The sequence below is a fragment of the Anopheles nili genome, chromosome 3, assembly GCF_943737925.1.
Source record: "Anopheles nili chromosome 3, idAnoNiliSN_F5_01, whole genome shotgun sequence".
In the NCBI taxonomy this organism is placed as follows: Eukaryota; Metazoa; Arthropoda; class Insecta; order Diptera; family Culicidae; genus Anopheles; species Anopheles nili.
In genome coordinates this window covers 12,271,156-12,285,397 of record NC_071292.1, presented here as the reverse complement: position 1 = coordinate 12,285,397, position 14,242 = coordinate 12,271,156, and the positions used below count along the sequence as shown (strand labels likewise).

General features: G+C 46.4%; 1 protein-coding gene across 1 annotated transcript in view; it reads right to left on the bottom strand.

The window, feature by feature from the left end:
* LOC128725151 (serine-rich adhesin for platelets) overlaps positions 1 to 14,242 on the bottom strand; it is a 31,242-nt gene that overhangs the window by 2,368 nt on the left and 14,632 nt on the right. Inside the window, exons 2-8 of the mRNA XM_053818872.1 lie at positions 9,587 to 9,734; positions 9,343 to 9,506; positions 9,021 to 9,241; positions 8,680 to 8,933; positions 8,506 to 8,588; positions 2,653 to 4,401; positions 776 to 1,021 (exon numbers count right to left, since the gene is read on the bottom strand). Of these exons, the coding sequence (XP_053674847.1) occupies positions 776 to 1,021; positions 2,653 to 4,401; positions 8,506 to 8,588; positions 8,680 to 8,933; positions 9,021 to 9,241; positions 9,343 to 9,506; positions 9,587 to 9,734 (2,865 nt within the window). The remainder of the gene's footprint in view (positions 1 to 775; positions 1,022 to 2,652; positions 4,402 to 8,505; positions 8,589 to 8,679; positions 8,934 to 9,020; positions 9,242 to 9,342; positions 9,507 to 9,586; positions 9,735 to 14,242) is intronic.

Here is a 14,242-nt window from a genome sequence, read left to right as displayed (position 1 = left end):
AATGAACTCATAGGTTAAATTAGGAAAATCGATAAGACGAGGTGGTCACGAGAGAAAAAGAATGGCTGGGAAAACGAACCGAAAAAAGACCAATTGCATAAGCTGATCGTACCAGACGGTTTTATGGACTACATTAATATGTACGTTCGTGGTGTATTATCGTTGGTGTTAAATAGATTTAATTGTGTTTGCAGATTATATGTTTAGATACGGTAGATTTTTACAGTTTTTTTTTTACAATCAAAAGCATGGTGGGATTTATGTTTCAGAGCGTGTCATAATAAATTACTCTACAAGTGCGATGGTTGCCGCGAAAAACAACCACTTTTTTTTCTTACGATGTCGCTAAACACGCTACATGACGTTCTGTACACACACATGACTGTGATGAGTGGTCTCATTTGTGGTGCGCTATGCTCAAACGCCACCAGCACCATGCACCAAGCTATCTACCAGAAAGCGCCTACGGCATACTCTACAGGTCCTTTCTAGGTGCAGCGAAAAACCACGGCAGTAGTAACCACAAGGAAAACAAGATGAACAAGTGAGCAAACACAAAACGGGCCGGGGTTGGGTAGTGAAAAAAAAAACAAGAAGAGTAGCAGTGGCTGTTGAACGGCTCGGTGTTGTTGTTGTAATATTTGCAATCAAAACCCGGGCCACGCCAAACAAATCCCCTGGCGATCGTGTAAACACACAGGGGGAGGAGAAGGTGCGAGTGATTCTCACTTCAACACACACACACACACGTGCTAGCATGATTACTAGTCCTTACTTTAACACCGTCGCACTGGTAGAGGAGGTGGTGGAAGTAGAAGTGGAACTAGTAGTAGTGGTAGTAGAAGTAGTAGTAGTAGTAGTAGTAGTAGTAGTATTTGTAGCAGCAGTAGTAATGACGGTACTACTGGTAGTGGTAGCATTGCTGATGGTAGAAGTGGTAGATTTATGGCAATCGTTTGTCGATTGGTTCGATTGTCCCTTTATGATAAACTTAAGAACCACCCTCACTACAGAGCGGAATCTAGACGGCGAGCGTAGGAGAAGAGAAAAGAGAGAAGAGAAAGAAAGAAAGAAAAGAAAGAGCAAAAGAAAAACAATAGAGAAACTGATGGAAAACAAAATGGCACCAGTCGAACGATGCCCGACAGACACGTGGGATTCGGTCTGGTTTTCACGCTGTTGTTATGCATTTCTTAATTTACTGTGGAAATGAAACACCCCACATGAGATAGATAACATGACGTTGGATTTTTCGTGCCCACATTGATGTGATGGAACACACGCGCATACAACCGACAAGCGGTACTTTTCTGCGCCATAATTTGTTAACTAAATCAAAACGGCACAAAAAAAACATGTAAACAAAACACCAAAATCACAAAGCAACATTCAAGAAAAACAAAACAAAACAACGAAAAATCAAACAATTATCAGCCAAACATTAACACTACTGCTCGGATCACTGCAGAGGAATAAAAGCGATGAATTAAATTAAAAATAAAACAGTTACCACGTAATATATTAATGTTGGAGCTGCGATGAATAATGGTTAGCTAAAGTGAGCTACTTGACAATATGGAGGTGGGGAAAATATCCGCCTCGGGATTAATTACATGGTTCAAAATTGTTAGCACTTGACATTTGATATATGTTTAATGCCCCGATTGATATTCCATGGTACCCAAGACTGAATAATGATGGATCATGTTCATCTGACGCATTGATTACAAAGCTAGCATTTATACTCTAATTCTAAACCAAATTGCATGATGATTTTTTATGCTTTTCGCAGGTACTAGCATTTGTACTATGAGATGGAGGCGCCTGGTGTTTCTCTGTGAAACAAAAGACTGGGCGCCTCCATTGCACCTCCAGAAGAATTTAACGCGTTCATTTGCTACACAAAAGCAATCGCTTTCTACAGCAGTACAGCTACAAAATAAGCTACCATTTGTTCTCTAGTTCTAAACCAAATTGCATGATGATGCTTGATGCTTTTCCCAGGTAGAGCCCCATTTACTAGAATTTGTACTGTGAGATGGAGGCGCCCGGTGTTTCACCGTGAAACAAAGGACTGGGCGCCTAAATTGCACCCGCTCCCTTAGAGAATTTAACGCGTTCGCATTCGGAAGGACGAGGTTCATGTCTATATGCATATTAAATGAAACAAGCAACTAATGACTGATTTCCTTTGTTTCTACCACGACGTAACCTACTCCGTTACGTTTTCTAGGTTGCGTGTTTTATACACATTCGCCGATGTGGAATTCCAGCCGGACGAAACTTCCCCGTGGGTGACCCCGAACGAATCCTGAATCCATGGAGCCGGACAATCGGGCGGTGTAGAAATGTACAAAAAGCCGGCACAACATGAAACACAACATAACCACAACAATAACAACAACAACGTGGACAACGCAACATGTCAAGGGATGAATGCAAAATGTGCAAGCCGAGAAGAAACAGGCCACAGCAGGGGGTTGGTCTCGTACGATTCCTTTCTGTTCTGTCACCGTTCCATTAGAGGCTCTCCGTTCGCACGAGCCTTCATGTGTGTGTGGATATGTTCAAGTGCCGGATGGATGAACCAGACACGGCCCTAGCACGCTACGTCATCGCCGTAGCGTAACGAGGGGATGAAAATTGTATTACCTATGGTAGACTCGATTGCCCGCCGTCGTCACCGGTTGATTGACGGCCACCGCTTTCGCAGAGATGGCGGAGACCGCTTTGGATACCGGTGGCACTGCGCCCTTCACATCAGCCTTCGGTACGATCACATTTGCTTGCTTCTGAGCCTGCTGCTGCTGCTGCTGTTGCGGCTGAGACTGATGAGGTTTCAGGCTCAGCGGGAAGCTGTTGTAGGAAGAGCGGTGTTTGAGCGACTCCAGATTCGCGGAGGCGCTTTTGCCGATAGGATAGTTCCGCACGATGTTGTAGAAATTACTGTCGGACTGCCGGAAGTATCCGCCCACCTGCTGCAGTTGCTGGACGGAGCCCGACGAGCTGGAAGTGGTGAGCAACCCGCGCGCGTTCATCGCTTCCGGTTGAGCTGCATCACCGATCGGGGCGCTTTTCCGGAAGTTGCGTTCAAACGGACTGCTGCCGCGTCCGGAACTGCGCGCGATCGCCTTCACGATGGAGGAAGTCGTACCCGTCGAGGCGGCACTCGGTTTTGCTTTGCTTAATCGCAACGTCACCACCGGTGGTGGTTCGGGATCGTTCTCATCCGGGCTGCTGGTGGCGCTCGTCGACGAGGACCCAAACCGCTTCCGGCTGATGTTGGGTGTCAAGAATGGGACGTGATCGATGCGCTCGCCCGCCAACACGGTCGGGATCGTGCTGAGGGAGCTGATTTTCGTCAGATTGCTAGCACCCAGTGGCGTACCAGCCGTCGTTCCATTGCCTGCAGCTGTGGCCGTATCATCATCGATGCCGATGTAACGCGTGTATCCAATCCCAGATCGCTTCCGGTAAACGCCACTGTGGAACGAGCTGCGCATCTGGAACGGCAGGAAACGATTGACCAGCTCGATCCCACCGGAACACGGCAGTGACAGTGGCGATGGCGAGGAAGGTTGCTTCACGGTGCCCTTCTCTTCCGCTTCCAATTGCCGGCGACGTCGCACCAACGGATCATCCGTCTCATCGCCCACCGTCAGATCCGTCAGCGAGCGCATCTTTGCGAAGCTAAACCGGCGCGTTTCGAAGTCCCGCTTCGATTGCAACAGATCGACGGGCGTGTGGCCAAACTCGCGCTCGTACGCCGACAGATTGCCGAGTGATTTCATACGGCTCAGGTTCATCGCGGGTGACAGGTGCAGCTCGGCGGACAGGTCCCCTGGCGTCCCCAAGGAGCATTCGTGCGCTTGCCGATGCCGGTCGTCTTCTTCGTCCGAAAACATGGCTCCCTTGGGGACGGCCAGGTTGTTCATGCTCTTGATCTTGACCAGCTTCGCGAGCGGTATTTCCGACGTGGGTGTACCGAATTCGTCCACCCCGGACTCGGTCCGATCGTCGCCGGCTTCGTCCTCCGACAGCACCGTCACATCCGGTGTGGCGAACAGCTCGTCACCCGAGTCCGAAGTAGGGCTCTGAGGTAGGCGCAGTTTCATCAGCAACCGATTGGCGGTGATCGCGTGCTGTTTCGCGGGGTTGATGATCATGGCGGTGTCGCCAATGTCGTTGTTTCCGGTACCACTGCTGCTGCTGCTGCTGTTGCTGATGCCACTGGTGAGAAGTTTCTTATTAGCGAGCGAAATGAATCGGCCACCGCCGTTAACTACAGGCTGTGCGGTACTACTACTAGACGCGGTGACGGTGGCGCTGGTGGTCGTCGGCACCGTGGCGGTGCTGGCGCCCAGTTTGCCATGGTACCCCGATGCCGACACCGGCCGGAACCTTTCGCGTTACATTTCGTGGGGGATATAGGTTGGTTTTATGGGCGTGTTTCGTTTTCAACGTGTAACCCGACCCGACGTGTGATGTGGGTTCCCCGTATGGAGGAGGACACCGTTTTGATTTATTTTTTGGCATTTGTTGCAATTGCGTGCATTTCCAACATTCCACCGATGCACAAGCCACGCATCGCGGTTTTTATGTTGTGTTGCAAAACACCAATCGGCAAAGGATTCGGGGAAGGAGAGAACGGGATGTTATACGTGTGGTAACCCCAGTGTCATCGCGCCGGTTGTCAGCAAACGCAAATCAAAAGGAAGTGGGACATCAGTACGGGTGAGGGTGAGGGAAAGGGTGAAGGGTAAAAGAGGAAAAAGGAAGAAAAGAGAAAACAAGAAATCATAAAACGGGAAAGTAGCGCAACCTAAAACAAACTAGAAACTATGTTTTGTCTATCCTACGCTCGACTCCACCGCAAACAAGGACACTTATTACGGAGCGGGAATGCGGGTGGATTGGGTGTGGGGGCGTGGGAAAGCTAGAGACGCTCTAATGGCAGGCAAAGAGAAGATGACATGGCCATAAAATGCCAGCTAAAACAGACACAGACTATGCAGATATGTATGAGAGAGAAAGAGAGATAAGGAGAGACAGAGAGAGAGAGAGAGAGAGCTAGTAAGAAGGTACAAACGAGAGCTATTCTGTATGGCGTGACTAGTTGCTAGCTGTCAGGACGAGCTGGTCGCTGAAATGAAGTGACTGCCGGCAGGAGCCACCTCGCTACTACTACTCCAGGCAGCGCGCAAACACATTGGCTGGGTTTTAGTTTTGGAAGCGTGTTATCATTCATACCGAGCAGAAACAGACAGACAAGAGTGCGGTAAGACATTGAGCGAGAATCTTACAACAGGCAAACTTTCGCTCTATTATGGCGAAAGTTTTACACCCGTTGTAGCGTTTGCAGGATGTAGCTTTTTTGTGCCTCGTTCTTCCCGACAATCAAGCGAAAATGGATGCCCTCCGGCACGGCTGCAACAGCAGATCGATAATCGTGTCTCAAGCATATGTGTAACATAGCTGCTTCCTGAAGCCAGCCTGTCAAGTCCAGAAGGCGATGGAGCTTCCTTTTTTTTTTCGCTCTCAAGGGAAATTATATCGAAACGGTTTATAGCGGCAAATATTCAAATGGCATGCTGAATCATTCATGTTTAATGTTCTAGAACATGCGGCGTCCGGTAGGCGACCAGCACTCGCGAGAAACACATTCAAACAGCGCGAGAAGATGGCGATAAGCGAACATTAATCTTCCGTCGACCAGTCGGCCGGGTTTCGGTGTCGCCATTAGTGGTATGAATTGGTTGCTGCCCGCGTATTATAAAGCGATAAAATTGCATATTTTTAAATTTTATCGCGTTCTCCATCCGGTGGCACGGATGCAATGGCCACCTGCTGGGTGTAGGCGTGAAGGAAGAAATATTTTTTCTGTTGCGATGGGGAGCTGTAGCATATTTTAGGATCTTTTTACGAGCTCCATTCCCAACAAGGAACATGAAAAGAGTCTGGTCCGGTCCCGGTCGACGACCCGTGTCTACGTATAGGAAAACTGCGTATCCATCCAACTGACCATTCGTTACGGCTGTCCCCTGAGCACCGCCAGCTTCTTAGGCGTTTGATCTTGGGTTCTTCTCCGTATTATACCGCGTCTTTATTCATGAGTCCAAGAGCAGCCGTTTCTAAGGCACGTGACACGCTAGAAAGCGTTCCTAATCTAAAGCATATCACTAGAGCAGAACTCACACGCCTTGGCGGCTAATCATAATAAAGAACCTCGGCACCCTTTCACATTGCTTCGGCCACAATTACACGCCAAACCATAGCTTATCGGTAGAGATCAAACCCACCGTAGCGTGAACCATTAGCATAGAAAGGGAGCGATAAAAAAATAACATGTATTTCAAACTTGTTCTTTTGCGAAACGACCATGCTCAAGCGACCTTCAAAAAAACAACCAAGCTGCTTTGTTCAACTATGCTACACATTATGGCGTGCTGTTTGAGCATGATCAGGAGATTTATTTCAAAGAGATATTTGAATAGTTTGACGCGTATTCAAACCCTTTCACATTCCTTTTTTTGTATAGAAAAAGCAAAACATTAATAAAGAGAAAATTGCGCCTAATTTTAACACATGGAATATTATCAACGTTGTATAACAACTAATGAACGATCACTTCAATAAGCTCTGTATAAAATATGCATCGGTGTGCAGTAAGTAGTTTTTTGTTTTTGATACATTAATTATGTCATTAAATCTTCTTTAAAGTAATGCAAATTATATAATTTAAAACTCAAACCAATAAAATGAGATCGGATTTCATTTCAATTTAGCATCGGTAGCATCGTTAGAAGCGTCAAATTATGACTATTCCAAGTGTCTTACCTCGCTAAGGGTTGGCTTATCAAACTCAAAATTCGTACCCTTCTCTTTCACAAAGATCGAATCAGCTCGAAAGCCCAAAATCACAATTATTATCCATTATCTTGAGAGAGGAAAATTTTTTACGATCCAAAAAACCATTAGTGTCTCTCTTTTGCGGTCGTATCAAGAGACGACGAGCTGGCGAAGAATCACGCACAGCCAATAAACTGACCGGCCGGGGTCGGTATTAAATTTCACAAATTGTTTCCCGAACAAGATAATCTACGGCCCAAAAATTCAACATTACCGATAGCTCGTTGTACGGTGCTTCGTTTTACATTCCTCTGGTAAACATGCGCCATGGCAACACTTTCGACGAAAGTTGTTCATTAAATCTTCGCGTCGTGTCAAGCACATCTTCTTCAGATCTTCTGAAGTCTATAAAAGGAAGCATCTTGTTCAATTTTTCGATGATAAAAAACAGCACAACAGCAATACTGTAAAAGCATTTCTACACCCGTCTACAGATTGATCTTGACCTTCTCTTAAGCAATTTTCAATCAATCCGATCAATTTGAAATCGTAGAAGATATCATCAATATTGTCTGCTGTCAATAATGTTGCACTGAACAATACCCAATTTCAACAGAAATTTGAAGCAGGAATCATCTTCTATGATTGCACTAGAGTGAATTCATACTTTTCTTATGAAATCTATTCAATATAGAATAATCGCATGTGATTGAATTGAAGAAATACGCAAAAGCTTGTTTGTTACAGATGCTCGTTTCGCTTTACAAAAGGTTAGTCATATTGTGTACACGTATAGTACCAGACAAATGGTATATGGTTAGGAAGGATGTATATTAGTAACATTCTACTCAATGTTACGATGACTCTTGCTAATGGAAGACATTATTCAATTGGAAAAGTATAAAACGAGCAGTATATTAGTTCGCTTCTGGGAAGCGATTAGTTTTGTTAGTAAAATGGGCAATGCTATGATAGTTGCTCGTTAAGAGAAGTGAAGAGAATTCATTTCTCAAACGCAATGTACAGGTAATTACAGAAGGAAGAAGACACTAGTCAACTGATCTATTTGAAGAAAATACACCAAAGAAGACGTCTAACAATTAATTAATGACACAATTTGACAAGGAAAAAACATTGAAGGTTGAAGCAGAAGGGATGCTCCTTTTAAAATTGAGAGTATTTTAAAACAAAACATCAAAGATGACATAAATCTTTTTGATTTCAAAAATCAAAGAAAAAAGTACACAAATTACAACACCTATGCTGAATAAACGAAGTTTAAAATGCATGAGGTGCAAAAATTATTGAATCATTTTTCAAACTTTCCTAGAGATCAAAGTTTGTCAAAGTTATGTAAAGTTAAAGTTTCATTGACACCAAGACACATATAACCTTGTAGTTACAAAAATGCACGACTCTCACTGCGAGATGGAATTTAAAAGTAGTTTTTAATGTATGAGAATGCTTTCGAAAAAAAAAAATAATAGATAACGATCAAAGGGAATAACTGTTCTAAGAAACGGGATTGTGCTACTGGCAAATTTCGTATACATGACTGCACACCTCGACAACGGAAAAGTGATCTACGGTACACAAGGAACCAGAGTGATAAAGAGCGAACGCAAATCAATCCCCGCAGGATGCGGCGGCACTTACCTCTGGTGACCCGAATCTCCCTCCGAGCTTTGCCTCGAATGTTGACTGTGGGAGAAGCTGCTGTAGCCGGAACCTTTGGACATCTGCCGGTGACAACAAGACAAGCGTGTGAGCAATTGTTAGTAAAAAAAAAAGAAAACCTTGGATAGAACCGTGAGCTAGTGAATGACTTACTTGACTAGTATTGCTCGAGTTGCGCGAGTGACCTAATTCGATCGCTCCGGCAACGCTACCGACGTTCGCGGGCACCTGCTGGCCTCCGGGGACAGTGCCAGCCTGTGACGCACCGACATTGATGGGTAGCGATGCCACGAGCGAAAGATTCGACTGGAAGTCCAGCAGGGACGATGGCGGTTCGGAAGATTCAGATATCCCGGAATCGGTGATGATGAACGACTGCGGGTCCAGATCGATCGACTGCTGGTGTTCTGGAAACGTAGAAGGCCCGAATGTGGGGTTAAAACAGGATGCAATTTAAGAAAGGTTTCGGGCCGGAAAGCGAAACCCAACGTTACCTATCGTTGTCGGAAGACCCTGTGCCGTGGGTTTCTTCTTGGGCAGCGAGTCGAACCCGGACGCAACAGACGCGACCGATGGATCTTCTTTGGTGGAAACGCGCGTTACGACGGGCGTCACGACGGGACCGACCGCTGCCATCGCCGGATCGGTGGGTTGTAGTCCGAGTGCCAGGTTATCCTGCGGCAGTGCAGTCTTCGACTTGGGACTGGGAGAAGGACTGCAAAAAAATAAAATTAACACGCAAACGAGAGAACGTTCGTTTTAGTTAGAGGGAAAGGACAATTCATTGGGCTTAGCAAGCCACACGCGACTACTCACACTTTGAACAAAATATCACCCTGGATCATGTGCATGCGTAGCGACACGTTCAGCATCGAGTTGTCCTGCCGGTGCCGTGCGTCATAGCCCTCGAGCAGGCACTTGCGCGACGTTAGACCGGAACCGGCGAACTCGGCCAGGTTCAGGTCCGTGAATCCTAATTTCTGTCGACGAACAAAGCGAAAACGAATGATTACTGCTCCGAACCGGATCTGGAACCGCGGGCAGAGGGGTCGAGACTTACCTGGAAACTACGGCCGCCCTTAATCTCCTTCCGCACCGATATCCGGACGGTGCAGAGGTCAAGCACGCCCGTCGACGCGTTCGACGTCATCTTGCAGGGAAACTCGAACTTTTGACCCCACTTCACGGTGTGGTTTTTCACTTCCTCCCTGCAAGGGAAAAAGAGTAATGTGCAAACGAATTGGGGACGGATTAGAACACAATTGGATTAGGCTGAGATTATATGTATTTGTTGAAATAGACCGCGTAACAGAAAATCAAAACTGTCATTTGTGATGGCCACGCGAGACTCATTCCCCTTGATCATTACACGAAATATGGCCAACTATTGACCAACATTGTGTGGAACATTGAACACTTTTTCCTTTTCCAGCATAAGGCACGTTTTGTACGTTGCCCTTGAAATAAAACGTGATTTATATACGTAAAAAATGCACAGAACGAAATAAAATATACGACCTTCACTGGGTGACTCTTTTCTTTATTACGACATCCGCACGACATTTGTGCTCCATCCATTACATGCCATTTACAATTCAACACCGCAACGTACCACTCTCGGGTGTGTACAACAAACTTACATTAGACCACAAACAGTTACTGCATTTCCCCGTCCGGAAACGCCATTCCATCGAGCGCTCTCTTATCACCGTAAAACGATCAGTTCCGTGCAGTGCCCGGCTGTCGAGGTGGGTAAGAGGTGAAGTGAAAGCAAGACGGTACTATTTTTTTTTGTAATGACACTAACGACCGTGACAGCTGATAAAAAAAACAACCACCGATAAAAAAAGGCACGGAACAGCGCGGCACGGCGAAGAAATAAAAGTTCAATTTTGACCGATAAGAAAGTGGTCGAGCGACGGTACGTTCTGCTCGTAGTTAGTAGTGCATTTGATAGGTGTTTACTGGAATTATATTTCCCCACATTTCACGGTACACACGTGCGTTTCATGTTGCTACCATCCGGTCCGATGCATGCGGCCCTACAGCAACCTTGAACGGAGGTCACGGCTCAGGTGCGCGAGGACACATTACACATTTTATCGTTCGTGTATTGATCGCGTCTGCCTTCCCCCAGCGGACACAATGTGTGCTGCAGCATGTGCATGGTTGGAGACGAAAAAATAAAACCGGTAGCATAGCGCGATAAGTCAAGGGAAGCCGATAGGCAGAGTGAGATAAAAAAAAAAGAGCCCCCACATGAAGCGCGCGTTATGTCAACGGTCTCTCGAATGGCTGCATTCTATTTCCATCGAATGGAGGGGTGGTGTTTCTCTCCCCAATTCTGGCAGCACAGATTCTCGCTGATCAGGAAGTTATGGAGGAGGGTCGTCATTCCCTTCAACTGGCTCCAACCTCCCCCTGGGCCTGTCTGCTCGAGAGCATGGAGCATGCAATTAGTATTAACGTGCCCCAGCAAGGGAAGCCGGACAAAAGCATCAATCGCCATTCAGCGGTGTCTCGCCGGTTTACCGATCGACGGAACGTGCAACACAATCGGGTTTCTGAGTTTCTGAGGGTCGATAGAAAATGGCGGCTTGATTTACGCTGGACTCGAAGTAATGATGTGGAGAAAACGGAACCGTACCCGAGGGTGACGTCAAATGAGCGTTTATTTGAATTTGAACGATAAAAGCAACTCAATATCTATGAATGAACCATACGAATGAATCATCAACGAATACTCTCGATGCACATAAGAGAAAATATTTGCCTCATAGTTGCGTAGAAACAATGTTCGAAATAGTTATCTTTATAGCTTCACTGATCTGCGACTAAGCAAAACATTGATTATGTTTTTTTCACCACACATGAAATTTGAGAAATCATAATTAGGGGGAAGCAAAAAGTGATCCACATTGTATTAAAACGAAACATTTTACAAACAAAGCACAAATCAAAGGGTAGTCAATGGGTAAACATTCCGATTTCGGAATCAGTGAACCTGATACACTCACAGCTCCGCCAGTAACAGGAAAGTGAAAATCGCTCACACAAGCATACGGCCAAGCTAACCCTTTTGTACACGAACGTGACACAAAACAAAGAGGATGTAGTTATTAATTTTTATAACGTCGTTACCCATGGCCGGGCACTATCAAATTTATTACAACGAAAGTAAGAAACTTCGGTTCGGTGGGTTGGTGTATTAAATTCCACCCATTGGCCAACGTTTCGGTGGTTCACTAATGGCCACACAAACGCTGATACCTCGCCATGACGACGGAAGGAAATTAGAAATGGAAACCAAGTCAAACAAGTCGCTTCGACCAGCCAAAAGCCACCACTTCGAAGAGTTGCCCACCCGATGTCATAATGGGTAACGCGCGCGAGTTCATCCCCTCCTGGGCGGAGAACGACATGCATTAATTAATGTGCAAGGGCACGTGCTTTTTTATTCATTCATCCGTTTGCCTCAATTTGTCGCTTCCGCTTCGATTGCACACCCGAGGTGGCTCACGCGCCGTACGCAAACGCGTCCAACCGCCACGAGCCCTTATTGCCTACGACTACTCGCTCGCTGTCATCGGGACCGGATTTTGGAGCAACAACGAAAGCAAACAAAACCAACAACGACCACACACACACAAAAAAAAACAAAGCTATGACCTTTTGCGGCACATTTGTCGCCGGGATGGCGATTTATATTTTTACCATGATTTATCACCCACGCGTCCCCACGCTCGGCTGGCATTTTCCACGCTAACGCGGATCCTGGAGTTGGTGCCATGTAAACACTAATAAACTTCTCGACCGTTTGGGTTCGGGTTTGTTTGAGCGTACAAACTTCTCCGCGAGCGGCAAACGGAAAACCGTCAAATAATGGTTGAGGAAACGCACAAAAAAAAAGTTCACAAGGGTGGGAAAATTCATAAATCACCCCGAGAGCATTCCTAACCTACAAAGGAAACCGCGCGTATCTGTCGAGAACGACGCACGCCCGTTTGGAGACAACATTCCGCCTCTCAAGGGAGTGCAACGCACTCGCGTACCACCTCCACCAAGGCTTCAGGCATAATTGGCCGCACGATGTCGATATGGAAATCGAATAAACTTCACCCAACGGCATCAGGGGTGGGTTTTCCTTTCCAAAAAGGGCGAGAAGAGTGAACCTCGCAATGGTGATAGGAGGCAATCGCGCGCGTGAAGGCAAACAAATACCATGGTACAAAACGATAACAAACGCACGAATCGACAAAAAAAAAAAGAAATACCACACGCACCTTCGACCCCTGGCCACCGACTGACGGTTGCCCCCGTCGACACGGTCAGTGACTTTTCGCCCCGATGGTGACACGCGGGTATGCTGGGGAGCATACCTTTCGATGGTGAGCATAATTTATACAAAAGCGTGTGCGGCCGTCCTTTCGCTGGTGTGAACGTGACGAATCATTGTTGGGTGACATTTTCGATGAAAGCGTTCGTTTGGCCACCACGGACACGGATCGAATTAGATCGGACCAAGGGAAGTCGAGTAGCGTGTCGCAGGAAAGGAATCGCGGCGAGTACACGCAGGTTCAACCGGGTGGGAGTGATTCACAGATTATGGGTGACATGGGCGGAGAAAACCTGTGCCTGTCCGTGTGCTGTGTGATGATTTGTTCGAGCGTGTAAAGGATTCGAAAAGGGCATTAACGCGTGATAAGGGCACCACGCCACGCAACAAACTCGATGAGAAAATCGTATTTAGGCTTAGAGCAGCAGGAAAAATGAATCCGCTTTATTTATTCAAATGAGCAGCGAGAAACGCCCAAAACAAACATGAAATATGTACCGGGGAAAAATCAGAAAACCATAAATGCCCGTTACAACGCGTCGTGTACCTTTTGGGAACCTTTTTTTCTTTTCTACAGCAAAACGACCTGAAGTCAAGCACACGTGGAGAGAGCTCGACGAGCGTATCGGGATCAGGCTTCGTCAGAGCATCATTATGGAAACTTTTTGCACGTCCTAATTAATGGGAAAAGTTAAGGCTCGTTCTGTTCACCGGCTCGAAAGGAAACGAATAACGAAGGTGTCTACTCTTTCCCTGCTTTTGTCAAGGGCAGCTTAACGATGCTGCCGGGTCGGAACCCAAAAAAGTTACGACTAACGGCTGACGTCACTAATTGACGGCTTGTGACACTTCACAGTAAAGGTTGTTAATCATGCGAACTTGCGGGTTGAAAAAAAATCGCAAAAATTACACACTATTAAATTATCGTTCTAAGGCGCGAGGATGCTCTTCGAGGGAATTTTTCCGGAGAAAATAGAAAAGGTAGCGAGGTTTGGTAGGGGGTGATAAAAATGACGACCAATGTACTGGTGTCATGCATCTCCTTGACATCATCTCGAAAACGAATTGTGAAGGAAAATGATGATCAGTTTCACGACGTAAGCCACACTCTTGCCATGTCCGGCTCGCTGTTAATTACGAATCAAGCAAAAAGCGGAACAGCAGCACCATGTCATCGCGTTAAGAAAAGAATCCTACGCCATACAGCACCAGCAGAGCCACTGCTCACTGCTAATGGCTCGCGAAATCGTGACTCATCTTGCGCCGAGATCGAAGAGGCGAACGATTTCGCGTGCAGTACCAATTGCATTCCACGCCTTAGCCGCGCGCCAAACGCAACGGGAACTCCTTCGCGTTTGTTTACTGCAACGTTCAAATGTC